The sequence below is a fragment of the Chamaea fasciata genome, unplaced genomic scaffold (assembly GCF_029207755.1).
Source record: "Chamaea fasciata isolate MVZ Bird 193981 ecotype frontalis unplaced genomic scaffold, bChaFas1.0.hap1 SCAF_4, whole genome shotgun sequence".
Classification (NCBI taxonomy): Eukaryota; Metazoa; Chordata; class Aves; order Passeriformes; family Sylviidae; genus Chamaea; species Chamaea fasciata.
The window spans coordinates 75,217,476-75,245,390 of NW_027094089.1; the positions used below are offsets into that span (position 1 = coordinate 75,217,476).

At 45.5% G+C, this 27,915-nt stretch overlaps 1 protein-coding gene across 9 annotated transcripts in view; it reads right to left on the reverse strand.

Annotated features, from left to right (window-relative positions):
* Positions 1 to 27,915, reverse strand: part of MBNL3 (muscleblind like splicing regulator 3) — an 85,499-nt gene that overhangs the window by 51,056 nt on the left and 6,528 nt on the right. For 2 of the 9 annotated variants that reach the window (XR_010720545.1, XM_066182068.1), the window contains exon 1: positions 889 to 1,946. The exons of 3 other annotated variants lie outside the window; for them this stretch is intronic. Coding sequence is in view for 4 of the 6 variants with exons in the window: in XM_066182068.1 (XP_066038165.1) it covers positions 889 to 1,062 (174 nt within the window). In the remaining 2 variants the exon portion in view is untranslated. Of the gene's footprint in view, positions 1 to 888; positions 1,954 to 27,915 lie in introns of those variants that run through there. 4 more of the 9 variants (XM_066182070.1, XM_066182069.1, XR_010720544.1 and 1 more) reach the window with 3 other exon arrangements.

A 27,915-nucleotide genomic window follows, 5' to 3' on the forward strand; every position in this document is an offset into this window, starting at 1 on the left:
CTATCAGTTATCCATATGGTCTCAGAGTAAAAATACTTTTGAGGAGTCATACATTTGGGGAAAAGAAAAAAAAAAGTGGATCTTCATTTCCCCACAGCCATGGTGAAGTGAGCCTAGAAAGAGATGCCCACATCCCCCTCTTGTGAGCCCCTACACTCCTCACCCTGACTCACAGTGCAGGTCTTTGGTATTTTTGAAAGTCACCCTGGAACTCCAGCAGGGACAATCAACCAAGAGCCATTTACTGCCTCCAGAATCGACTCTGCAAGGATTAGCACCAACCTCAAGGATCAGCCATAGCTCCAACAGGCCTGGCAGAGCATTCGAGTTCGTGCGTCCTTAGCAGAGAGCGTTTTCCTAATGGCCATTTCTGGAAATGTTGTTCTCCAAATATTTTGGCTAGTCCTCATCTACAGGATAACCTTAAAGAGCATTTGCAACTCTATCTCCAGGAAATACATGTAAAGTTGATTCATTATCTTAAAATGCTGCTTTCATTTCTGCTCATTAAAAGCACATTTCAGATCCCTGCACTAAAGGCACAGCTGATGTGATCTGGGCACTAAGAACTGGGTTTCAGTTCTCTCTGCTCTTCTTATTTCACTTGCTGCCCACAACCCGTGTTCTCTGTTTCAGGGACAGCTACATCAGACCTGAGCTACCACTGAAAAATGCCCTGGATAAAATCCTCTCTCCCTGCAATGCCTGGCACTCCAGGCAATTGTACCCGATGTCAGACTCAGCCTAGATTTCAGGAGCAGCATCCTCCCTGCAGACACAGAGCAATAAACAGCTGTTCTGCATATCCCACACCCCTGCACACCGAGCCACTCAGAAGGGAAAGAAAAGCAAGGAATCTTTAGGTAATGCACGCGTTACAGTCCTCACCTTTAGGGAGTCAAAGCAGGCAATAACTCGACCATTTTCCACATGGCAACTCCGTGACGGATGGGCGAACTTGCACTCTGCATCAGACCGAGAACAAGTCCCTCTCTGAAACTCTCGACACACTTCTAACGTCAGCCATTTTGTATCACGAACCAGGGAAACGTTTACAGCCATATTAAAAAACAAAAATTAAAATGCAAGCAATCGCACCCTTCCTCAGGGTAATATTTACTGCTGATCTTCTTTTTTCTTCTTTTTTTTTAAAAAAAGGGTAAAAAAGTGAATTCAAGTTAAACGCGAATAACTAACTTGTTGCTTTGGTAGAACTCCTATTCATCAGCACTTAGGTTTTCATTTAAGTCAAATCGTGTTTCTTTAAACAAGAATTAAACATAAAGCCAATCATAAAATAGAAATCTTATCAGAACAACTGAAAATCAAATTAGAGGCCAGCTCCTAAAAGTGCAATTGTAGAAGTTAAAATACAAGTGTTATATTTTGTGCCACTGCCAAAGTTACTTGCAAATAACTGGCAGACTTTCAAAAGAATTCTGTGCTCTCCAGTTAATGGTTTCAATTATTCTTGCAAAAAGCATATGCTGCTGGCAGCACTTCAGTTTGTGGAATGGTCTCGGTCCTTGGGGAGAAAACTTCGGGTTTGGTTTTTTTTTTCCTTCTATTTCTTGCTTCTAAAAATTATGGTTCACGAGCATCAAAACAGGCAAAAGGATGTTTGATTTTTTTTTTTCCTCTTTCTTTTCTTTTAAATATTTGCTACATAGTCGGGGGAAGGAAAAAAATAAAATGGCTGAGCAAACTGCGTGTAAATGGGGAGCAAAAAAAAAAAAAAAAAAAAAGGGCAAGGCTGGAGGAGCCGCCGTCAGGGCACGGACCGCAAGCAACGCCGAATTAAACAGAGAGGGGGGCGAGGGGCAGAGAGAGGCAGCCCTAGACAGAAATCCAAGCAGCGGTGGCTTCAGGAAAGGCACTTTTCAGCAACCTGCAGGAAAAAGAGAAATAGAATCAGCCTGGAGCTTGCGGCCCCGCTCGGGCGGGCGGGCGCGGGGCGGCGCCGGCGGCCATTGCGGGCACGGGGGCACTGCCCGCGCCGCGCTGCGCATGAGAGGCGGCGCTGGCCAATGGCGCTTGCCGTTACAGCAGAACCCGCGGGCAGCCGACCAATACAAAAGACCGTTTCATCGGGCCGCGGTGGGTGCCCGGCGCGCGCCGCATCCCCGGGACCCTCCGGGAACGGCCGCGGGGGGGGACGGGACAGCCCAAACTCCGGGCAGCGGCGGGGGTGCACCCTACAAGCCCTCCCAGACTACGGGGGAATAGTTTGCTCTTCAGTATTTTTGGTTTCTATTATTCATATTAACTAACCCACCCCTCTTCTGTAGGAAACGTTCAGGCAGGAAGAGCGGTCGGTGGCTTTCTTATATACAAGGCTCCAGCTCAGCCCTGCACCGCTCCGCACTTCCAAGGAGTTCCATTAAACCCATCCCCAGCGCAGGGCTGCTCCTGCCACGGCACATGGAGACAAACGACTGCTTCGCAGCTGCTCCTCTATGGATTCAGAGCCTACAAAACTACGAGCAAACCCGACAGGGAAACCTAAGCCACACACACACACACGGAAAAAATTAACTCATTGCTCACAGCTGTAGTTTTCCACCAGACCAAAGGCAATTCGAGTTACTCTGACTCCAGCAACTCGTGTTATACAACAAACAACTTTCAATGCATTCCAGTTGAAGGCTTCCTTGGCGTCCACTAAAATGTTAAGCTGTCCCTAGAGTCTCCCATTCTAATATTAGCTGTACCACTGCCGCCTGATAGGACTGGGCTGTTTCCAAGTTCCCAAAATCTAGCCCTTTATCTTCCCAAAGTACAACCGTCCACTTTCACAAACATTTGACAGGCACGGGATGTTGCCTGTGTGACTGCTATTAAGATTTCAAGCTTTCGTAGGAGAAGAGCCTTCTACTACAAAAAAAGGAAGCTTAAATTCCTCTTTTATTATTGGTGTGTTATTGCAATTACACTGATCAGTAACTGAAACCTACTGGAGCTGGAAACAATGGAAACAATGCTACTAAGGAAGAAGTGTGGGAAGAGGCTGTCATCAGCAGCAGGGGGTGGGGCACAGAGGCTTTTTGATTCACAGATCGAATTATTTCAATTTAGAAAAACAACACTCGTTAAACCTACACTGCAAGTACTTTCTAGGCTTAATTAGACTCAAGTTGATAACAAAACCTGCTCAGATCCCTGCAATCCAGCTGGAGGCATCAGCACAAAGCTTGGTTTAACCCATGCTTCTGGAAGGACCTTTGCATTTTTGCACATCAAGTGGGGAACAGAGACTGCAAACGTCATATTTGCTAAGCATGTTTTAAACTTCAAAGAGAAGGAAAAATGGTACTCTAAATCAATTCCAATTTTGCAAACGGCAGATTTATACAGGAATCTCATTCACTGATATGTGGGCTCCCTATTCGTATGAGCTCAGAAAGCAAAAGAAAAGAAAAGATGGGCAGAAACCTTCTGCAAGGAGCTAAGGACTAGCTGGGTGCAGCTCTTAAAAACGAGCTAGAACAGGTCAGATGTGGGTGGGGATTAGAAAGAATGCACCCTCAGAAGTTCTTCTGGGCAGACTGAAATACAACCATCTTGTGGATTAAGTGCCTATTCCACAGCTTCAGACTCCCAAGGGAAGCGAGGGTCTCCTAATGATGGGGATAGAATATGATGGGTCTGACTTAATGCCGTTACACCAAACACCAAGATGTCCAAACATAGTAGTAGTAACTGTAGTAACAGTAGTAACACCTGCCCTTCCCAGCCCTTCCACCTCAAGAAACTCCAATGTAACAAACCAAATGTTGATCTTGCTCTCAAGCCATGCACCTCAGGAGCACACACTGCCCACAGGTACATGACTGCACTAAACTACTCAGTCCTCAAAATGAAGAGCATCGTGTTAATGAAAGCTATATCAAATTAGTTCTACAAAATATCAAACTACAAATATCAAAACATTCAGACACATGTAACACAGTGGATACTTTTCTTTACAGCTTGTGGGGGAGGAAACAAATCCACCGATGGAAACTGTCCCTGCCCCACACCTTGCAGAAGGGCACACTCATCTGTGCAACATTCAAGAGACAAGACATTTTCTGTGCTATGGAAACAACCCACCTCCCTGCAGAAGGATTGACTCATCTCAGACCCTGGCACTAGAGCTCCTGTACTGGAGGGAGCCAAATTAATGAATATATTTTTCATACCGCAATTCTGCAGCCTGCGAGGCACCTGGCAGAGCACAGCAGCAGCACACACTGCCCCATCACTTGTTTGCTGGGCACTCAGGAGAGCAGTTAAGCACATGCTTAACTCTGAGCATACCAACAGTCTTTCTGGAAAGAAAATCTGAAGCATGTACTTAAGTGCTTTGCTGAATCAGGGCCTAAATAAATGAATCTGCTTCACAGGTTTATCAGGACTGGGAGGCCAGCAAGCACAGGCATCAGTCATCGTGTTTCAGCTTACATGATCACAGCACAGAGGAGCACGAGTTAGGCTTTTCTGCAAGCCAACAAATACAGTTCTGTCAGTGTTTGGATTGCTGCAAATCCCTCTCCATGCGGTCACGGGGAAGGCTGGAAACGCATGTATGCAGGGCTGACATCACAGCAAGTGCTGCACACTGCTGCAGCAAGGCTCCCACGCGCAGCCCAAGGACAGCACACCTCAGACAGGAACCCGCCACTGACAATACAGAGCTTCAGCTCTCCAGGATTCAACTCCTGGCACCAAACAACAGTTCTCACCAGAATGTACCCTTACAATTCCTTTGTATTACCCTTTTTGGTGGGGGAGGGTGTTGGGTGGCTGGCATTTTATTCCCTTTGTTCTCCTGTATATTTCAAATGGAAGGAATTTAAAAAACCAAACAAAAAGCATCCATGCCAAAACCAACATACAACCTCCAAGGATTAAAAAGTAGCTCCAGAAATCAGGGGCTTCATTATCGTGCAGGAAATACAACAAAGGGTAGGTGCTGCCTTTTGAACCCTTCCCAGCAAGCCAGATCTGTCTGGCAGGGCTGAGGGCTGAGCTCCTCCACTACCACATGAGCCAATCTCATTTCAACAGCATCAGCATCAAAGCTGGAGAAAGCAGCAGAGCAGAGAGAAAAGCCTGTGGCCTTTATCCCTGTAAAGAAACTACAATATCCCTGAAGCCTCTGCTCCAGGGCCACTTGCTGGGCCAGGCTCTAATTGCCTGAGCTGCAGGAGGATGGGGTTTGCTCCAGATGTCAGACCCAGCCTTACAGCTACTGAAGTGCAGGGGAACAAGGGCAGTCTGAGGAGCAAAGGTCACACCAGGGCTCGCCTCTGACGGGACTAAGATGCCCTGACCGCTTGAGGTAACATAAGGACGAGCGTTCACTTGATGCTTGAATTCCTCCTGCTTGCCACGAAACTGATCTCCTTCCACTGACAGCCCCCATGGATGTCAGCTTGTGAGGACACTTCCTGACAGCCAAGTTCAGAAATGGTAATTTATGTGACAGGATGGATTTCAGCAGCTCCCAAGTGTAAATGATGCTATTTAAAAGAGGGGGTTTTTTCTTTTTAAATTCTTTTTAAGAAAAAATTACTCAGTAGAAGTGCCAAGGTGGGTTTCTTATTTACTGTTTCTCAAGGATTTCTGGGTCACAGCTGCTCAGCTGAGGAACAGAAGTGCTGTTGCCCTAACTTACAGTCCAGTGAGTAAGAACAGCAGCTATCCCCTTCGCCTGAAATGGAATAGGAATACTGCAGACACACTGGAGTTTTCTCAAGGTTAAGTTCCAGCTGTGCCCGTTCTTTATCACATGTGATGCTGTCCATGCTCATCTTCCACTCAAACCTCCAGCACATGACCCTGGAACTGAGGACCAGCTCTCCTGAGTCCAAGCTCAGCCCTACACTGCCAGGCTGCCGTGTGCCTTACCTAGTTTTGCAAGTTACAGTCAATGAAAGTTCAGACCCATCCTGGATGGATGAATGGACGGATGGGATGGGTGGATATCTTGGAGGCACAGCAACAGAGAAATTGTGCTTGCAAAATCAAGAATCAGAAATTTTGCAAAATCAAATTTTATACTGATTCCACTAAAACTAAATATTGCTGTTAATGTTCACTGAGTGTCCAGATGCTGTAAGAGCCCAAAAAAGACTTTTGTCTATGGGCTTTCCTCGAAACACTAAATTCAGCTGGCAGTAAAAATTCCACACTCATCATCAGTCCTTGCACCTTTGAGATGATTCTGTAACTTGGGCTTTGTATTGCTCCTTAATGAATATGGAAGAGCTTGGTGTGCCCACCACCACATTCTCAATAAGCCAGAACAGGGAACTCCTCACCCAAACAGCAGTGAGATGCTTCCATTATCAAACAATCTTCCAAATAAACACAGTGTTCCTGGAAACACTGCAAGGCAAAGGGAAATGGGAGCAATGAAAATAGCACATTGAACTGTTTTGTTTTGAAAGAGAAAGAAAACTGTGGATAATACCACCACCCATCCAACAGCCTTCCTTTCTCTTCCACTTTCACAGCAAGTACTAAAAAATACATGAAACTGTATCCTTGCTTACCAAAGGAACCAAAAAGTTATAGTCAAAGGCAAGGTTTAACTGAAAAGTTCTACTGTTACATTTATTGGCAGTGATGCATGAGTTAATATACTGCACATTTGTGGGCAGCTTTCCAAGTCAGTGATGAGGGGAAACAAAAAAGTTAGAACACCTTAATCTAGAATCTACCAAGCCAGGAACACAGTGACATTAGTTGAGTTGGCTGACATTACAGAAGTGCATTTTGGGCCTCAGAAAAGCCCATGGCAAGTTAGGTGCTGTCACCACTGGATCACAAGGCTTCACTTGGGACTGATTCAAAAGCGCTGCTTCGCGACAGCAAAAGAAACCACAGAAATAACCCCCATAAAGTCCAGCAGTGGCTCCTCCATTGCTGAAGCACCAGTGACAATGCTCTTACCCTACCTCACATAAAACACAGCAGTGTTCAGGTTCCCACAGACACGATTCCTTTGCTGGTGGAACATTGACAGTTTGCACACAGCGGGGCTGCCCCGGACACGGGCCAGCTGCCGCCCCCCGCACTCCCAGCCTGTGCTCTGGGACCGGAGCCATCTCAGCAATGGCAGCTTCTCCAGGGCTTCTCACCCCTTGTGCACTGAATGGGCTGCAGTATCAAGACCAAAGAAGGTCAATTTATTTTCTGTCACCTCCAAGAGGTATTTTTGCTTTCAAATTAGAATACAATATTCTATTTTTTGCCCTGGCCCTCATACTTTAAAACAAACACTTCAGGGACACAGTAGACACTTTGAATATTTCCTTTGTTAACATTCTGTACCTGGACACTTTCTCCCTCAGGGAACAGTTTACTTAATTTAAGGTAGACCTTTACAACTAAAAGAAAATAAATCTCCTTTTGTTCTTCTACCAGTTACTCAGAAAAAGAGCAGGTCTCCTCTACCATGGGCATACATGAAAAGTTTCTGTTCAAGGTCTAATCACAGATGTTGGGGCCATGAAACAACAGGGGTCACACCACATGCCAAAAAGTCAACTCAGCTCTGAGTGCCGTCTGTTCAGAACAGAACGGCAGAACCCAGAAATAAATAATAAACCCACACAAGTAAAACAACCCCACAATGCTGCTGCAATTGAAAAGCCTCATTTTCAGGACATAAACCCACTACAGAAGTGACAGGGTAGATGTTTGGGCATGCAGGTACCACCCAAATCTGTGCTGAAGGAACCACAAACACTTGTCCTTTCCCCACACTCTCTCATTCTGCTGGCTTAGAGCAACTTTGGAGAATGGCTGTTACTGGTCATGATCTCTCTGGACAGGGCAGCACAAGGAACATTCTCCTGCCCCTCCATGGGGAAGGCTGTACATATACTGCATCCCCTCTCTTCAGAGGCTCGCCTGCCTTGCTAAATTCCTGGATTTATGGCATTTATGGAGATGGCTGTGGGGCTCTGCAGGGCCAGCAGTGCCACTGTCCTTGGGAAAATGGACCATGCATCACTGGCCTCTGGGCACTCCCCATTGCTCTTAGTTGCCCTGACACAACCTCAGCACTTCTCTTACATGCAGAGGTGAGCAACTGAAAAAAACAAAGGGGGGGGGGAATGAAAAGCTGCAAAATAAAGTAGCATGAGGGAAGGAAGCTCTCCACTGCAGAGAAAAAAAATGTACAAATACAGGGAACTTTATCCTCCCTTGTGTACATGTAATTCTCCACACTTACACCCTGAAGCAAACAATCACAGGAAAAATTAATGCTGAGTTTAAGGAAATATTGAAAAAAATCCCTTTGTTTTGGAAATCTACCATTCTTCAATGTGCATTATGGTGTTCCTATTCCCTCAGCCACCTGAAATCTTCAGTCTGTTTTCCTTCTTCCTGAATCTTCAGCACTTCTTGTCCAACAAAGGTCAGAGAAATCCTCTCCACTCTTACAGGCTTAGCTCTTCAAAATGGTTCCACAGGCAAATGGCTGGGAGTTATTTCTCATTATCTGTTGGGGATTTCTAAGCCAAAAATGCACTACAAAAACATTGCAGTTTAAGGAGCTTTTTTGTTTATTTGTTTGTCTTTGTTCAAAGTCAGAGAGAAGCTGCTGTGCTGGACCCACACACGTGCCTTGGCAGAACAAATACCTTTCCATAGGGTGTTCCAGGTCAGCATCCATTGCAGTGCTTCAAAGGGAACTTCCACCTCTTTCACTAAATAGATTTGTTGTTAGAATAACTACACATGCACATTTCTGTTCTTCTGGGCTTTTGATTTTCTGCCATCAGCTTATGTGGAACCAGTTAAAGACCCCTTTCCTACACCACCTCTCTACTAGGACTGATAGTAACCCACTGCCATCCCACCCCTGTGGGATCTGGGGAATGCTCTGCTGATCAGGCAGCCAGCTGGGGGTTGTGCTTTACTAAGGCCATCACCAGTAAGAGACACATGGAGGAGGATGCTCCCTGCTATTAGGATCTGCCTGGCAAATCCCTTCTGGCCCCCTACAAGGGGCAACTTCCCAGTGCAAGGGCCAGGGAATCGCCTTACAGTGGGGTGGCTGACCCGAAAGGAGCATTTCCTCTACAGTGCAGAAGCAGCTACTGCACTTGCTGTGAAACAGTGCTAAAATCCTCTCCAGTGTCAGCACTGCTTGGGAGGGGTTAGGACCACAATTACACCAGCTGCAAACACAAAAGAAAAGGGAAAAGAAAACTGTTGGCAGGGATCTCTGGAGGTCAGCTAATCCAAACCCCGTCTCAAAGTACAGTCAGCTTCAGAGGTGGATGCTTCCATATCCAAGCACAAAGAGAGCTGTCTCACACAAAGAGAGTTCAATTGAGTCAAACAAATTTACAGAGGAGACAGGAAAAGTCAAGGCTCATTAAGGGTTGTTCCCCACCAAGTAATGGTAAGAAATAGGATCAAGCAGATGTATCCCACAATCTATCTGATTATCCTACTCTGTGTTCAAGAAACTCCCAAGGTCCTTGCCAATCAAATAAGTGTCCACATGTGTTTGGGACAGCTGAGGAGAGGGAATGCTTTTACCCACCTGTCCTTCCTGGGGTTCGGCTGACAGGAACGACCTACAGGTATCTCATAAGCTCCAAGCATGATCCTAGCCCTCAAGACAGGCAATATACTCTACCAGGCAGGAGAAATACAGAAAAAAGAGCCTGGCTCAGCCATTTGCTGTGCCTCAGAGGCAGGAACTTTCAGGAGGTGTCAGATGTGTTCTATACAGAGGGGAGACCCACCCTGGTCTGGTGCTTCATAGGTGCCTCTCCCCGGGCACACATACTTGTGCCTGGAAAATTCCCACTCCAGACTTCTCCATCACAGAGCCTTTTGCTCAAAGAGACAGGTTTTTCTCCAACAAAAAGGCAGTTTCCTTGCAGGTCCCATATTATATCTTCTATAAGCACATACATGCTCCTACACACACACTACAGCTGAAGATACTCCAGTGTTAACTGCCCTACCTGGTCACCACAGGCCTACAGAAAGAGGGGAGAGCGTTTGGACTGTGGTTTGAATTCTTTCTCAGCTAAAAGAATTCAGAGAAAACAAAAAAAGTTTTTCTTTTAACATTCTTTGTACTGAGCACTTGGATAAGCCATAAGTAACTTGGCAGCAAACCAGTTTGGTACAAACACAGCACACCAGAATACAATGCAGTCATCACAAAGCCACCGCTCTGGGCTAGACAGTAATTTTCCCCTTTGCCCAGGGCAGACCTCCAAAGTCTTTGTGGTCCTATATTTGAGTCCATCTGAGTTACACGATGTGTTAAAAATGAGGACTCATGCACAATAGGGAAAACACCTATCATTTATGGCCTACATGGAAGGGAATACAGTGCACAGAGGTACTCATTAATATATTTGTTAAACAATTCAGGACTTGAGAAAAGTAAAGCCTTGACTTATTTCTCAATTCAAACCTCTAACAGCATCCTCAGGTTGCAAATCAAACACACAATGATAGAAGGAGATTGAAAAGCATACAATGTATTTATAATATTTTCTTTCAGAATTAAAATAAAGAAGTTAGAACACATAGGAAAACAGGAAAAATCAAATGTAGTGGCAACTGAGAGCGTATTTTCCACTTCCATATGCCAGGGAAAATCCAGAGCAGACTAGTCCCAAACCCCAAAGGCATTATCATTGCACAGGTAGTCATCATTTTGACAGGAAAGGTGTTCTAGACCTGTCAGTATGGGACCCTGGAAACAGGGGCTCAAACACTGCTGCAGCCACAGGTGCCACAAGTGACAAGTCACTTAATCCCTCTGCAAACGGGGGTTGTACTTTCCCATCTCTCACTGATGTCTGGCAGATAAAACACAGGAACTGCAATCAGGCATTAAAAAACTGCTGTGGTAAAGGCTGCACAAGCCCCAGATGAACAGATCTGTTTCAGACCCCACAGCCATTACAGTATGAAGCAGCATAGAGGAGAGAGAGGAGAAAGCATGCACATGCACAGAGATCTGCCCCATTAATCCAGCAGGATGAAAGGCACGTCCAACAATCCCAGTCCTGCTTGCGCAGCAGTGAACACCCTGCCAGCACGCAAGGGAGGCACTGCTGTCGTACTTAGAGGGGAGCAGCCAAACCAAAAAGGCACATAAAGGTGTAAGGACTAGTTATGGCAGCATACTTTGGTACCAAGCACCACCCACTCTACTCTCTGTCCAGTGCCCCTGTGGCAAACAAGGTTTAGGGGTCCATGCAGAGAGAAACCAGCACAGATAAGCCCTAGAAAAGGCAAGAGGAAGTCAAAATCACCCTTGAGGCACTTCCCAAGCCATTCACAGTTAGTGTGTTGGCCTTCCCTGCCTTTCATGCACCCCAAAATCTGTTACTCGTTACTGTTCACCTCGCTGCAAGGTGGACAAATCAACTTTTCAGGTACTGAATATACTCTGTTTTCCCTGACATGCCTGAGTCATTGACATCAACTGAAATCCTCAGATCTTCAATTATCTCATTACCCTCCTGCATCTGTAACACCATAACCTGTAATTCCTCTCCCCCATGGAAATCTTAGTGACCTGAATTATTTTCAATTTTCCCCTTAAGGCCTGTTGGCATGCTTTTCTTCAGAAAGCATCTAAATCAGCATGAAATCTCTGAATCAAAACCGGGGGCCCAAGAAGGTCGGCAGATGTACAAATGAATAGTGTCTTCCATGTGCCCCACCCCTCCTGCCACCAGTCCCCAGCACCCAGTCACATACAAACACACAAGTACCCATCCCTGCCTGGCTGGGTGTCTGTCCAAGCTGAATTTTAAAGAAGGCAGCAAAAAAAAAAAAAACAACCCAAAAAACAAGTAGGGATAGATTTCATTAAACCTTGAGCACACACACTGAACCACTATCCATTAATGCACTTCTGTCCCTGCCCCCAAAGAAAAGGAGTTTGCGTGATGGCAGAGGGAAGAGGGGATAGATGGCAAGTGAAGTCTTTGTTTTAATTGGCTGCTGTTAAGAACATTAGAAGGATGTTTGAAGGAGAATGATTATGGGCAGAGTGCAGAGGAGGTTAATCAGAGGTGTCCAACAAACTGAATTTATGATGTGGCGTAGCAATCCATCACCTGGCTATCATTCCTATGTACATGCACATACGTAAGCCTCAAAATATATTTAGCTCAGGGGGTCTGGAAAAAAGAGGCTTTTCTTGCAACCCCAGCTAACAGTACTTTACTCCTTATAATATTACAGAAGCAATCTTCTTCCAACAAGGGAGGAAAATCAGATCTAAAGGATAAATTGTTTTTAATTCTTCTTAGTGTGAAGACAACTTTGTTTACTAAACGCATACAAGGGAACATATGTGTACAGCACAAACTCAGCAGTGGAAATTTGGCTCCCTGCAATTCCCTGTTATATAGATACATTTTTTCCAGAGGAAGTCCAATGGTCTTGTTTGTTTTCACCACTAATAGAGGAGTTCAATGAAATTTTCTATTGGGAAAGTCTAATGAGGTCAGAATAAGAGAACAGAGTAACTAGGAAGGAATGTCATTGCATTTTATTTTTAGAAGAAGGATAAAGGTGGGGCCTCACAAGAGGCAGGGGATGGGCCTGTTTTGGCACAGAAGGCCAGGCTGGAACGCTTGGTCCTGTGTGCCTGAGGGGGTTTAGAGCTTTTCTTTTTTGCAACACTGAATCCCTTGCCAAAATCAGTGAATGAGTGGAGGGGTCCAGCTGGGAGTAAAGCAGGGGGTGCAAAGACAGCGGAGTGGCAACAGCCCTGCGGAATGACTGAGGGGCAGCTCTCAGCCACGCTCCCCCATCAAACCCGTTTCCTTTTCTACCCTGGGAAGATGAGCCCCTTAAGCAGCCCCACTGATCTGTGAATCTCTCTACCGCAATTTAAAGGGAATCCAAGTTACAACAGGGTAAACACGGAGGGAATCAAGAGCAAGAAAAGCTCAATGCAGAAATGCAGAGGGGCACATGGCTCTGCAAATGGAGCAGTCATGACTACGACGGGAAGCAGGATTGATTCTTGTTAAGGCTGCATGTCAAAAGCCAGAGAGGCAGCCTCAGGGAGAGGAGATGGGCCAGAGTAAGGCTGTGAAAATGAAAAGGAAGGAACACAGCTAAATTAAAGAACAGAGGCAGAGCGGAAAGGGGCTTGACCGGGATAAACAGGTAAGGAGGAAAAAGGGTGCATTCAGGAGCAAGCAGGCTGTGGTCTGTTTCCTGGCATCAGCTAATCTGATTGGCACAGAGATACAAGAAACAGAGGCTTAAATAGCTCATGGGAGCAGACCTTCAGCTGGAGAGAGACATCATCACTCAGCAATTAACTCCCTCGCAGGCTCTGCCCCCAAACCCGAAGTGGAGAGCCGACCCTGCTGAGCACTGCCAGTGCAGAACCAAGAAGCACAAGAGGAAATGTCATTTCAAGGGTTAACAGACAGCAGAGAACAAGCTGTTCCATGCATTCAGGTCACCAAAAACAGAACTGGGACTCACCACACGAACCATGCAGACGCTGCTCTGCCAGGATCACCAGAGCTCAAGTGCAGAAGCAGCCAACTCTGCCTGCCAGGAATGAGACTGCAAGGAGTTTCACCTTAAAAACGTGCAAGGACAGTGTTAACCCAGGGGAGTATTATTTAGGGAATACTGAGGCATCTGAGAAGATGAGAAACTAGAATCTCTGTTCTGCATCCTGATATTCTGTCTAGGAAAGGAGTAAGGGAAAACTCTTTAGGGGGAAAGTGTGCAGGACCAGGCATAATGCAGTCTTTCAACCCTTTTCTGTGCTGTCAAGTGCTGCAGGTTTCCTACTTGTGCTGAATATATAGGTGGAAACAACCCAGAAGGCTGGAACCAGAACCCCAGGAATGCTTCAGGGAGGGCAAGAAAATGCTCCTTGACAGCGGGTTATGAGAGGTTGGACTTCCCCTCCAGCATGCAAACCCTCAAACATCATGTTTCAGAGTGGTGCACTGTTTGTGGGTCCTTCCTCTGCTCCTGTCTACAGGCAGGTGTGGGCAAAGAAGGCAGGAGCAGCAGGAGTGTGCAGGAATGACCCTCCTTCCAGCTGGGCTACAGCTGGTGAAAACAATCCAGCAGCTTCCATAGACGCCCAGCAGTAACAGCACAGCAGACATGCACAATCTCTCACCCTGGTGCTCCAGCCTCCCACTCCTGAGGACTCCCTAAGCATGCCACTGTTCGCCTGCTCACTATTCCCCAACCAACTCCTTGCTTCGTGCTTGTCTTGTCTCCGCAGCACTTCTGAAAGCTTCATGTGCCCACAACACCTTTTGGCAAGGACCTCCAGAGCTCCACTATGACTTGTGTGAAGTGAAACACCTACAAGTTTCTAGCCACAGACATGCCCCTACGTCCCTGCCCTTCCCCTGGCTGATTTTATGATACACCACAGACTGAGCATCAGTCTCTTCCCAGAGACACATGCCTTTTGGGGCTTCTAGTATCAGCAATGAACTTAAAATCTATGTACAGCAGTTTGTTGTTAAAGGGAAGGGGCAGAACGAGACAGAGTCATTACAGGATGAAATGCCACAATTTCCAACCCTTTCTGGGAGCTTGACATGGCGGCCAGTTTCATTTCCAACCCCAGACTGGGGAGAAAGTTTGCAATTAAAAACATTAACAGTGACCTTGAATACAATGCCTACAGTTTAACTAACCCGCATTCAGGCTTTGTTAATCAAGAAGCCCTTCTGTAAACTACAGCACAAAGGCACTTTTCCAAAGATCAGGTTACCTCACCCCAGCCACACCAGGGTGGAAATTTTAGAGACCTTTATTTAAAAGCTCAGAAGAATTCTTCACTGCTGAAACTGCCCAATTCACTCTTCACCCTCTGCTCTGCAAGGAGCAAGGTGAGCAGGAGTCTGGCTCAAACCATGGCCAAGGCCGGGCTTGCAGTTAAGCAGGAGCAACCACGAGGCATTTCCAAGGCACTGATGGCCAGCTGGGTGGGGTTACATCACAGCCACGGAGCTAATCAGTATCTCAACCTCTGGAACTGCACAGCAGAGGCTGCACCAGGATTATAAAACAAAATTAGAAAATACTCTTAAAACATGCATCTTTCAAGGCTCTGAAGAGACTTACGGCTACATCTTCACAGATAACCACATCACAGGTACAGGACAAGGTTAGAAAGGAAGTGCCCAGAGCTAATGAGTCACTTTATCCATTTTACCCAGCAGAGAAGTGTTTTTTACCCTCCATTCCATAGTAATGTTACCTTGACAGGTACAGTGCCCACAGTAAATATTATGTCTGTCCCATATTCTAAATAATCCCTTTAGGGATGAAAGTAAATATACATATTCAGGGAATGGATGTTTCCTGCAGCCTCCTGCACAGCTTGCAGCATCAGAAAATTAAGATGACTGGAAGAGCAAAGCCTGATGCTGCTCCTAAAGCAGAACTTATTTGGTATCGTTACTCATAGGCCAGTTAAACTAGGGAGTTGGCTACTCTGGGCTCTTTTCTGCTTACTTTTTTCAAAGAAATGTCCTGGAAATGCCATGTGCCCGAGGACACTGAGCCTAACTTTGCTCCCCTCCTTAAATTGTTACCCTTAACAAACTATCAGCTCCATGCCTTTGCTCTTATTGACTAACTGGAATACCACTGAAATGTGGTGGCAGTTGGTAATTAGTATTTTTAACTCTTGGGAAGTGTTTTACATGACAGTACTTCCTGCTGGGGTTGGTTTTAACATGTTGTCCTCCTCTGGAAGGCTCACCAAGACCACATCAGATGTAGACATCTGTGCATGTGGATGGACCAATGTCTTAGAAGTGTTATCAGACTACAAGACAGCTGTAAGGTCCAAATAGTCTTGTTTCCATCCAGGCAGATGTTCAGCATTGTAGATTTGTGCAGTTTTCCCATCATTCTCCTCTCTTGGCAGTTTTTAATTGCTAGATCAGCACATCCCCTGAACTCCACACTATTTCTGCCCAGCCTGAGCTCTGCCTGCAGACAGGAGGGCTCTTCTTCTCTGGATGTTTATTCCTTCAACATAATCTAAGTATCACTCCCTTAACACCTGATTTAGTATTTCAACCCCTCTAATTACACACAGTGAGATTCTATCGGAAATCTGATTATTGTTTGAAAGTCTGAGCCTTTCATCCCAGCCTCAGAATTGATCTACTGACTGCCTTTAAATCTCACATTTTAATTTAATATTTAACACTTTATACCTGCATTAATTACATTTCCCATGGTCAATATCAGCAAACACTGTCACTGGCCCTCTCCTGATAGAATGACCTTGGAGACCCTGCTCTGCCAAACACTCAAGACAGCTTTGGTCATGAACATGGACATTTACAAGGCTGATCTATCAGTGGAAGAGGAAGAGAAAGGAAAAAGTCACGAGAAACAGCAGTAGTGAGAAAGCAGCAAGGTTTACTAAGCAAAACGACCAGAGGAGATGTGCAGGTGCAGACCTGGCCATGGTAGTGGCACAGGGACTGGGCTGGCCCCATGATGTGGGGAGCAGAGACTCCAGCCAGCTCAACATTCATCTGTCCCACTCCCACCTTGGCTGGAGGGAAACTTGGCTCTGAAGCAGGGAACCTCCAAGTACAGACTCCATTGTAATTCCTGCTCACTCCAAACAGTGAGTGAGCTGGACTTGGCCTGTCCAAGAGCTGCACGCAAGCACTGGGCCACGGGAAATGCCTGACTGGCTCAGTATCTCCTGGCATTTAACCAGCCTGTAGGTCTAGTCCCCCTGTTTGCCTCCACACAGCACAACAGGAAGAGCAAAGTGCCCCTCTGATCTTCGAGTCTAGCAGAGCTGTTATTAGTGAACACAAACTGCACAGACTAATTAAGGAAGACACCCATCATGCTGCCATTCTATCCAGCCACTGCCAGTCTCAAAGGTGGCTGCTATAAGGAAGTGGATCCAGCTTTACCAGGAGGACGTACCAATCTTTTTCTCTAGGCCATGGGAAGCAGAACTGGCTGTGCTTGAGGAGGATCAGGTCCTCCTTGTACCTTGTCTGCAATGCATTTGCGTTCGTGTTGCGACTGGAGATGGAAGATGACACTGTCCCCAGTAGCACAGAAAACAGGAATATTTGTTCCTGAATAATTTCTCTAGCATATTAAGCACAAGTCATTCTTATGCAAAGACTGGCCTGTACAGCTGCCAAGGTCAGTAAGACCTTGCTTTATTTGCTGCATAAGGGCTGGCTGCGCAAGTTTTACCTTGTACATATTTTTCCATGCGTAGTCTTAGATTTCCCTGCTGCTACTGTCTATGCATCTTGCTGTCTGTTCAGTAGGTCATGCTACCTTCTCTGGCTGTTAATAATGACTACCCAATATCCAGTGCTCCAGAACAGTCAAAATTCCAGCAAACCAACTCCTACAGTATGTTTAATTCAAATGACAGCAAGAACAACATTGAATAACAATTTTCAAGGAAAACATGCTCCACAGCTTTTGCTAACAACATCAATATGTTTCTATTTTCAAGGGGTCGTGACCTGCTATCCACTCACACAGACATCACTGTTCACATTCTAGTATCTACATACAGATGATTTTTTGTGCAAGAGTTGCATTCAACCACATGGCACTGCCTGCACACATAGGCTCAGGATTACAATATCAGTGAGTGCTGTCTTCAGGAAGCAGCCAAATACTAAAGAGCCTGGGTTTAAATAGATGACAGGATCTGAAAATAATTCTCTATGTTTTTTAAACTGCAGACACATTTTTACAGACTATAGACAATAGTTATACCTAGACTAAGGATTGTCCCTCTCCTCAGTTTACTAAATCCTGTAAACATTGCAGGTACAATAGTCAAATGTAGATATCCGCACAAGGAAGAAAAACAGTATTTGAAACTGTACAATATCATGATACTGCAAAACTCAAAGTTCTTGACATTTAACCCAAGCAACTCCTTTGCAGAAGAACAGAATTAAGTGATCTGAGGTCAGTGGCCAGTTAGGAAAACTTGCCAACAGCTGCCCTGCTCAGGAAGCAGTCTGCCTCACCTCAGCCTCTGAACCCAAATCAGTGGGGAATAGCAAAAAAAAAAAAGAAAAAAAAAATCCCCTGATCTGCCAGGAACAGTGCAGCAGAGGCCCCCAGCAACCCATCTTTCTTGCTGGTTTATTTCCCCACACCTGATCCACCACAGCAGCATTTGTGCTGAGCTCCAGCTTACCAGTATCTGTTGCAAACAAGCTTCCAGCCAGTGAGGAGACCTGGTCTGGTGGGAACAGCAAGCCAGAACTCCAGACAATGGCTCGTACATCCTTCTTCCAGCTCAGAAATCAAGATGTTTTAACTCTCACTTTGCCCCCCAACATTGCTTGAACCCCATTCACAATTTACAGCTAATAACACTAATGTCACATCACCCAAGGGCTACAAGCTCCTGGGGGTAGAAACCCTCTTCCCCTTTACCCTGCAACAGTCTCTGACCCTGGTAAAACTCCACAGCCATTACCAGTAACACAAACCATCGTTCATACTTAAACACATCCTGGTGCCAGCAGTCTCTCAACTGGGGACAGGCAGCTGCTACAATGGGGCTGCACAGAGGGGTTAAAAAGCACTGCTGAAAAGGGATGCAAACAAGGACTCCAGGCTCTGAGCAGGCACAGTCTGCCATACAAAAGGTGAGCATCACTTGTGAGTGAGAGCTGTCTGGCTGAGTACACTGCCTTTGTTAACAGAGAAGGCTAGAATGATGGAGTGGGCTAATTAACTGCATTTTACTTTGGGAAACCCAGGCTTAAATCCTGGCTCTTGTCACAGTTGAAAATGAATTTAGGGACCAGAATAAAGGCCAAGATAATTTATTTTCTACAAAATCATCAAATAGTTGCTGGCCCCTGACAGAGAGGCCCAGAATTCTATGCGAGGCCACTACTGCTTATGGAGCTATTTCTCCAAATATAAAAGTTATTAACTGACTGACATGAGTGGTGATCACAGCTATCCATGCTGCTTAGCTGAACTGAGCACCCCAATGTGATGAATCACCATTCAACACGGCCCACACTTCATGATGCAGTGCCACACGAGTTGCAGGTCCTACAGGGAGGGACATCATGCCTGGCAGGATTTAAAATTCAGTTTTCATATGGTGCCATTTATCCCTTAACTTTGAAGAGCTGAAACACAGCTCTGGTGTAACTAGTTATTTCACTGGAAAACCACTAGAACTGGTTGTGGTCCAAGAGAGCTGAGGGTAATTTCCCCACTTCCTCCCCACTGAAGGCTGCCCAGCAGAGCCAGGGGGAAGCAAGTACTCTCCCTATAAAGTAATTCTCTATTTTTATCATGATAAGAAAGTTTTTCATTTGGAAACTAAAACTCCTGCTTCAGGAAGAAGCTAAGCACCCTCTTCCTTTCTGATTTATACCACAGAAGTGTTCATCTAATCAAATCAGCCATTTTTTTCTGAACGGAATCATTTTGGAAATAAATTAGAACAGCAGACCAGCTCCCAAAGGTCTCCAGGAAAGAAGTACAGATAAATTACATTCCTGACCCCGGCGGTGGCATGAACTACTACTGTTTGCAGTGTCACCTCACCCATCCCAAAGGAGAGAGATCCATGGTGTCAAGAGCACTTCTGAGAGCAACATACTTAATGTGTAAGCAGCCGCTAATAATCATGAAGCAGAATTTTGGGCACAATATGCTGTTCTAGCAAAGCATGGGATTAGTGCTTCTGAAGTGCCATCACTCTCCTCTTTCCTTCTCTCAAAAAAGAGACAGCCTCCAACATCCTCAGCCACCGACACAACTGAAGTTGGGCAGAAAGACACAATGGAGGTCAAAAGGAGCACAGAAACATTTTCTGAAGCAGCTTCCAGCACATAATGCTCCAGCATACAGCACAGCTCAGCAATACAGCACCTTTCATCTCCACCAAGCAGGAGACCCAGACACTTAACCCTCCAACACAACAAAGTGAAGGGTGGGTGTTGTCCTCACAGTAGGGTTTTACACCAAGCCAAAGGTTTGTGTGGGAGGCATCCCTTGAACAGCAGAAGAAGAAAGCTTAAGTCAGACTTCTATCCAAAAAGTCAGACTCGGGGGGAAAAGAGATCAGTCAGAAGACACCCATGAACTGAAGCAGCAGCCACAGTGTCCTGGGGCTCACGGAGAACTCAGGGACCAGGAGGTGCCTGCTCCCAGGCACAGCAAGATTCTCATGGCCAACTCAAATTCTGCAAGTAAGGGCCACACATCTCCCCTGCCCCGGTTATCTTTAAATCCTCTTTACTCTGCAGAGCTATTCTCCACCCTCCTTCCTTTTTAATCAGACCTGACCTACAGATGTCAGCCTCATTTCAGCTAAGTCAACACAACTGCCACATCTAGGATGCTGTTACAGGAAAAACCTTACACTCTTGGCTGGATTCCAGAGTCTACTTCTTGGTCTAGACCTGACCTCGTTCCTTTTCTGCAAGCTTAATCCTATACCTTAAGGGCACAGCGAACACACAGCGACTCCAACATGGGCCTTTCTATGCTCAGTCTCCCCTTCAGCCTGCAGACCAACAATTATTGACAGGAGGCTCCCTCAAAACTGATTTTTTTTTTTAAAACCACACATGTTCAAAAGCCAAAAAGAAAAGAAAACACACAGTACTTTCTGAGAGCTGAATCCTTACCCCAGAGCTCACCCAACAGGACATGAACCTTAAATCAACAGTCCCCAAAGTTTCTTCAGAAGCAGCTCTGGCCTCACACTGAAACCATAGCCAAGTTTGGTATACCCAGCTTCATCTAAAAGTTAGAATGGAGATTAAACTAACCTTACAAATAATTTATTTCCAATGCCTCTGTCATGGGCACGAATACCTTCCACTAAAACAGGTTGCTCAAAGCCCTGTCTAACCTGGCACTTATTCATCCTTTGTCAGAAACACAAGTCAGGACACCAGTTGAACACAAAGGACTTCAACCAGATACCACATCATCCCCCGACAGTGCCTTACCAGGCACAGCTCAGTGACCTGCTGGAATGGCATAGTCAAAGCGCAAGCTGGTTCTTCTGTTGCTTTTCTGTTTTGCCACATGTGGCCTGGTCCCTGCTGTCCCCACCCCATGTGGCCAATATGCAGGAGACACAGGCTAGAGATTGATGGACAACAGCTTATCCTATCTTGCCCAAACACACCACACAAACAGGGTATCAACACTGAGCAAGACCTAGCTCCTGCACTCCACCTTGTGACCCAAAAACCTTGACCCCAGTCATACATGAGTAGCAGCAGTGGGAATATCAAACCACAAATAAGGTATTAGTAGCTTATTTGTTATCTTCTAATTCCAAGAAGGCAGCTGTGGATTCAACCTTCAGACAACAATGCAGGTTTTTGTTAGTTCTCAAAAACATTTGCACAGTGCTTTGTAAGTGTTTGTGGGCAATGTTCGAAACCCCAATTATCTGTATCTAACACGATGCTGAACCAATAGTCTCCTAACTCACAAGAGCTATAAAAGCAAAATTCCAAGGCTACGAAGAGCCTTTGGATCAAACTCTGAGCCCTGAAACAAACCTTGAATATGTGCCGCAAGAAATCCTCCATACAAACACACCTTTCATATCTTGGGAGGAGGAGGGGAGGGAGAAAAAAAGAGATTAAAACCAAAAGCCAGATCCTCAGGTAACAGAAAAATCAGAGGTTCTCCCTCAGTTTACAGTACCATAGATTTGAGCCAAAGGTGCTTTTAAAGTCCTTTTATGACATATTTTAATCTTTCTACCTGCTATGTGTGCAGTCTAGGCAGTGTTTTTCTGAGAAATTATTTATTCAGCTTCACAGTGACTAACCTGAATTTCCAGACTGCTTCAAAAGAAAAACTGAAGCATTTCTTTACAAAGAGCATTAGACTTCTTCCCTCCTTGTTTTTTCTTTTCTCCTCCATCCCTCAGCAAACATTTCTACATCACATCTAATAAATAAACAAATTATGTACCTTTCCATAAAAATATGCTCTTCCCTTCACCTCCAAGCCAAAAATGTGCTGACAACTTTTTCTTTTTTCTTTTTCTTTGCTGATGCCACTCAAAATGGAATAAATTCCTTTCCTTTTTCTTTTTTTTAATTATTTTTTCAGTTTAGCTAAATACATGAAAAAAGCCAGCAAGTCTTACATCACTGGCTGCAGTCTTACAACCTGAAATAAACTGAACACCATGCTGCAAAGCATGGGATTACCACTGGCTTGGTATTAGCGGGATACCCTAGGAGAAACAGCCACAGTCAAAAGGAAATTACAGGGTCAGTGAAAGCGGCCACACTGTTGCATGAACTGCCTCAATGTTACTTCCCAGTAAGTAAGTAGCATCACAATACTTAATACAATTAAGGCTTTAATCCAAGCCATCAAATGAAGGACCAGTTTCAAAAGGCATGGACTCACCAGGATAAGCTTCCTGGCCCCAGAGTAGATATCCTGAGGACAGGGAGCTCAGGTAGCACACACCTCTCTTCACTGTGCCTCCACGATGTGCCTGCCACAGGGGAAGCAATGTCACAAACAGCGGGGCTGTTTTAAGGCAAGGTTTAGGGTTCTTACAGCCGTATTTCATCAGAAGCAAGCTCCAATTCTGCAATGTGGTGGGCGGATGTACATTTTCTTGGGTGGACATGCCCTCTACTCAACCCAGCCTAAGACCTTCACTTACACGGGGCTGTGATTAGGGGATTCAGGCCATAAGCAAGCAGATATCACACTTTAATTCTCTCTCTCTCTCATTTTTGTTTCCTGGATCTCCAGAATGAGCAGTGTCACATTCCTACAGAAACCCAAGCTCCTGTGCATCAGCTCTCTCCCTCAGAAGAGGGAAATGCATGAGGTTGATTGTGATAACCTCCCACCTGAAGATGTCTGATGTGCCACAGCACTCCTTCCCCATATTGAATGCTCCAAACAACCACCCTAAAGCCAGTCTCGTCTCCTCCACAATCCAGCTAACAGTACTGCATCAAATTCATCGATATCATGGCATTTGTACCTCCCCTCTGGAAAACCATCCAGAAACTTGTGCATCCAAAACTACAGCAGCCTGCACCTTCTTGCACTCTTTCAGTTTCCTCCTAAAATCACCCTGCTGAGAATCTCTGGCAACACACAGGTTCAAGACCATTCTAAAACCACCCAGGAAAGGCTATCAGATTGCAGGCCTTGTTTCACTCTCCCGTAAGCATCATGCAGGATTAACCCCTTGCTAAATGATCTGGGACTATGGTAACATGCTCCCAGATTTGCTACTTATTTGTGGCAGCTTTCACTAGCTGCAGATGTTGTCCAAAAACATAGAAGAAAAATGTGTGCCTTTGGGAGCTCATAATCTAAAGGCAGAGGTCAGGAGAAACACTCTGTTCTTATTAATGCAGTTCTACAGAGAGTTGTGGGGAAAAAAAAAAAAAAGAAGCCACGTCTGTATGCTTCTCAGAAGCAGATTATGGTTAATAATACAAAGATTACTGTCATTAAATGAATTTAAATTCATTCTTCTATCATTCAGAATATTAAGGTTTTTTACCTTCATCCCAGAATCACTGTTATTTGTAGTCAGCCTCACTTTCTGCCTATCACAAATTATATTTGGACAATAATCACCACAGTGGACTTCTCCTCCTTGACAGTTTCGTTGTATTAAGAGCCTTATTTTAAAAAGTATTTGCAGCATTAGTTTAACCTAAAAAAAATAGAAAGATAGGATGCTTTACAACTGCTGCATAAATCTCTGAAGAAGTTCCTGTAATCCTAATGGGTTCTGTGCCCATCAACAGGCATGCAGAGAGTCTCACTTGTGCTGCAGTAGTGTCACTCCTGCAGACAGAACAAGTGGGGTTCAGCCGTAGGCTCTTCCACGGACAGGGAGCTGACACTCACCAGCATGGAACGCACCAGAACACCAGCACATGTCAAAGGCACATGGGAACAACAAAAATGTTTGTTCCTGGTGACCAAAACTTGATTTTAAATTCAAGTTGCTCCTCAGTAATGTTCAGATTCAAACTGAAGACACTACTCTGCCCCATCCCATTAAAAATTTAATGGTTTTACAGCCAGCACCAGCAAAATGAAGATGGAGCACAGTAACAGCAGCAAAGCAAAACACAGATTCATTTTCAAGAGAAAAAACTCCTTTCAAAATTTAAGTTTCAGTTCAACTGTAAAATCCCTCTCCCCAGTCACCATGACAGAAATATCTGAGGATGCTCAAGAGAAAGCCATCAGACAAGCAAGTCACCAGTCACATGTTTGCTGCTGAACATCACGAATGATTGCGCTAAAAAAGCGTCTCACAAGTGTTTGAATCTAAATTTTACTGAGAGAAAGGGAATTTCATGTCAAAAAACCTGCAAATAACTGCCAGTCAGTCCAAAATCTGGCATGCTTGGCTGGACTGTGGCATTCCCCACTTGCTCTCCTGGTCCCTAGATTGGGAAGTCAAGCCAACACATCCCCACACCTACAAAACCAGAATCAGCAGGCAGTTGTCTGAAATGCAGTGTGTGGTGACTTGCCACTGCATGGGATCAGTCCAACTCAACTGTCCAGCCCTTTTGTTCCAAAAAAGGAATTACTCATGCTGAAAGGCACCTGCCTTAGCTCATGGCCATATGCAATGGACGCTCTAAGCATTTTTCTAATTAAATCAGTACATAATTATGAGAGTGTTTTATTGAACCTAAAAACCCCAGCAGCTTACGAAAGGCCGCCAGAGACTGACTCAGCCTCACCCATGCAGATGCTCTCCTGCAGCACCAGGCATCCTCCAGCTCTGCTTTCACCACCTTTTCCAGTTGACCCAAGCACAGGCTACATTGGCCCAGGCATCATTCCTGCCCTCTCCCTCAGCCAGGACTAGCATTCGTAAGACAGACAAAGCACAGGAAAGAGGACAGCAGCAGTGAGGAAAGAGAACACACCTTTCAGTGCCAAAAAACATATGAACTGCATGAAGCAGCAGGCTTAGCTTCTCGTGGCACCTATGAAGCCAAGAGCACTTGGCACAGCCTGGGAGCTCAAGCAGCCAATGGCTCTGCCTTGGCAAAGCCCCACTGTCAAAAGGTTTCCACGTCTTGTCCCAAATACACACACACCCCCCAGAAGATGTTTCAAGACCTAGGGGAAAACTTTATCACCTAAGCTGGCATGCAAAATGGTGGCACCATCCAACAAGGGGCATCTCTACACTTAGGCTGAATTTAGAAATCCAGGTATCTCTAGAAAAACAAGATGGGTGACACTGTAGAGAAAATAAATAAATCTGTTATTAAACACACGAGAAGCTTCCCTTACCTTATTAATAGATCTCAAGATCTTGTCAGAAGGATAACCTTCTACCTAACACAGAGCACAGAATGAATTTGGCATTTGGCAGCAGCATCCTCATTCCAGCCTTGGTACCTGAGCATCAGCTACTGAATGAGTCATATTACAACACAGTCACCAGAGCTGGGAAGTCCCCAACCCAGCAGGTTCATAACCAACCCTTCAGCAAGGTTCATAAAACCTCATGCAGAATCTGCCCTACATGCCATATTCATCTCCACAGTCTCAGAAGAAGCATGGATCACAGCTACTCAACCCCACTGTTCTGCAGACCCTCAAAACGATGATGAAGGTGGTCAATCCCACGAGAGAGCCATCCAAGAGAAGTGCCCTGGGCAGACTGGTCCAAGGGAGCATGCAGTGCAGGCATGGGGAAGAGTGGGGACAACCTGCCTGCATTTCTGAGAAGGGGGAGAGGCTGGTTGCACACAGAGGCAGCAGTGGAGGTGTCACCTCACTGCAGAGATGCAGGAGGGAAGGGGCTCACTGTTCATCCTGCAGGAGAGCAGCCCACTCTGGTTTCCTCATTTACATGACCTGAAGTGCAGCTTCCTCAAGCACCATGTGAAAGGTGCTGCTTCATTAGCCAGACCACACCCAGGCACTTGGGACACCGCCAACATTAGCTCAGTTACCTAGGCTCTGCTTAACGAAGGGCACTGAGGTTGTCACACTAAGTGCTTCACTGAGTAATTAGTCAAGCCAAATCCAGTGATGGACTTGGTCTGAGGAACAAGCAGAATACATGGAATAAAGGAGTATGTATATAGATCCAGGAGTCAAGTGCAAGAACAAGGTGGAGATGCCACTGCCAAAACCTGGGTAGTATGTCTAAGGGCATGGAGGCTTCACAAAACACCTCTGCACTTGGACACAACTCAGCATCTGGAGGCTTAAGAGAAAGGAGGATAAACCACCTGTAACCCTGCAGATGGCTCCATGCTACTGTTTCTTTTTTGCACTTCAAAAATAACATCACTGAAATGTATCTGAATGCAACACAAGCCCCCTGGGCCAGCACTGCTTATTACTATTTATATAAAAATGTCCAGACTATATTTGAAAGGAGCCCACTAATACCTGGTATGGCCACAAACAGATTTATCCATCCTGACTTGCTGGCTGCAGAGTAGGAGATCCTACAAATGAGCAACGTAGGGAAGAGTGATCAGCAGCTTAAGAGTTTTGACCAGATTTTGGGGAGAGAAACCCAAACACCTCTGCTGCCCAACCAGGCAAGAGCCCGAAGAGCCTGATTCTCTCTTCTCCATCAGTTTTGCACCCTGTGGCCTGTGGTAACATTTTGCATGCTGTGGACTAACCCGGTGCTCTGGAGAACAACTCCCAGGAGCCACCCGGCAGTCAGCCACAGCTCAGAGCTTGTCCTTTACCGGGCAGCATTTCCCATCAATGACATGGGGATGTTTTACAGCACACCATTCCCGCCTTTAGGACCACTTTAACAACTGGTCCATCAACCTACACAGGTGCCTCCCAGCGTCACAGCCCTGCATTGTACAACCACACCTCACCACCGCACAGTTCCAGAACCTTCCACCAAAACATTACCAAACGCTTCACAAGCACTAATGGATTAAGTCCCAGCATCCCAATTAACTCCAAGAGCAGAGAAGCAGGCTGAGGTATCCTCATCTCCCTGTGAGCCTGCTGAGGAGCCAGGCATGGCAGACAAACCTGCCAGCTTCCTCTCCCTGCTCAGTTACAGACCTGTGAGATATTTCAAAGGCTCTTTCCAAAACAGAAGGAAAGGAGAAAAAAAGAAAAAGCTTCCTGTTTTCCTTGAAAAGCAGGTCGTGCAACAAAGAAAGCACTAATAAAGGTTTCACCATCCAAATTAAGAGTCAAAGACAGCAAGGAAGCATCTCTGAAATATAAGAAACACGTTGTGCACGGTGTGAAATTTATTGCTGCCTAGCAGAATGAAGCCAAACATCTTAATATGGAAAAACACCGCTACTTTTGACCCAAACAGATTGAGAACAGGAAGTAAAAACAAATCACCCAGCTGCGGCCTCCCCACACTAAGAGGAGCAGCAGCCAGTGTTTCCTGCTCACCCTCACTCTGTCCATGGCCGCCACGGTCTGCACACTGATTGCTCACAGGTCAACCCCACCTAAAACAGAGAGTTTGCTATTAAAGCTGTTGTGGGCAAAATCAGGCCTTTATTGAAGGGGATTCAGGTGGGAAGAGCCAGGAAAATGGAACTGCAAGAATCGCCCCAAATGCTGCATCCAATTGCAAACTGCACAGGGACAGGCTCCCTTACAAGGAGATTCCCCTTCTTTCGGTGGCTCTCTACATTTTCACCAGCCAAATTCCTGACTCACGACAGGCATATTTCAGGAGTTAATTTTGGTTTTACTACATCATCACCAGCAAACCCTGAGAAACTAAGTCAAGCCTCAATTGGCTCAAAACATAATTGCATTTCTCTTAAATAATAACTTTGCTTTTTTTTTTTCTTTGAGCTCGTGCATATTACATCCTAATTATATTTTAAAGCTTTCATTTGCAGCTACAGGAATAAC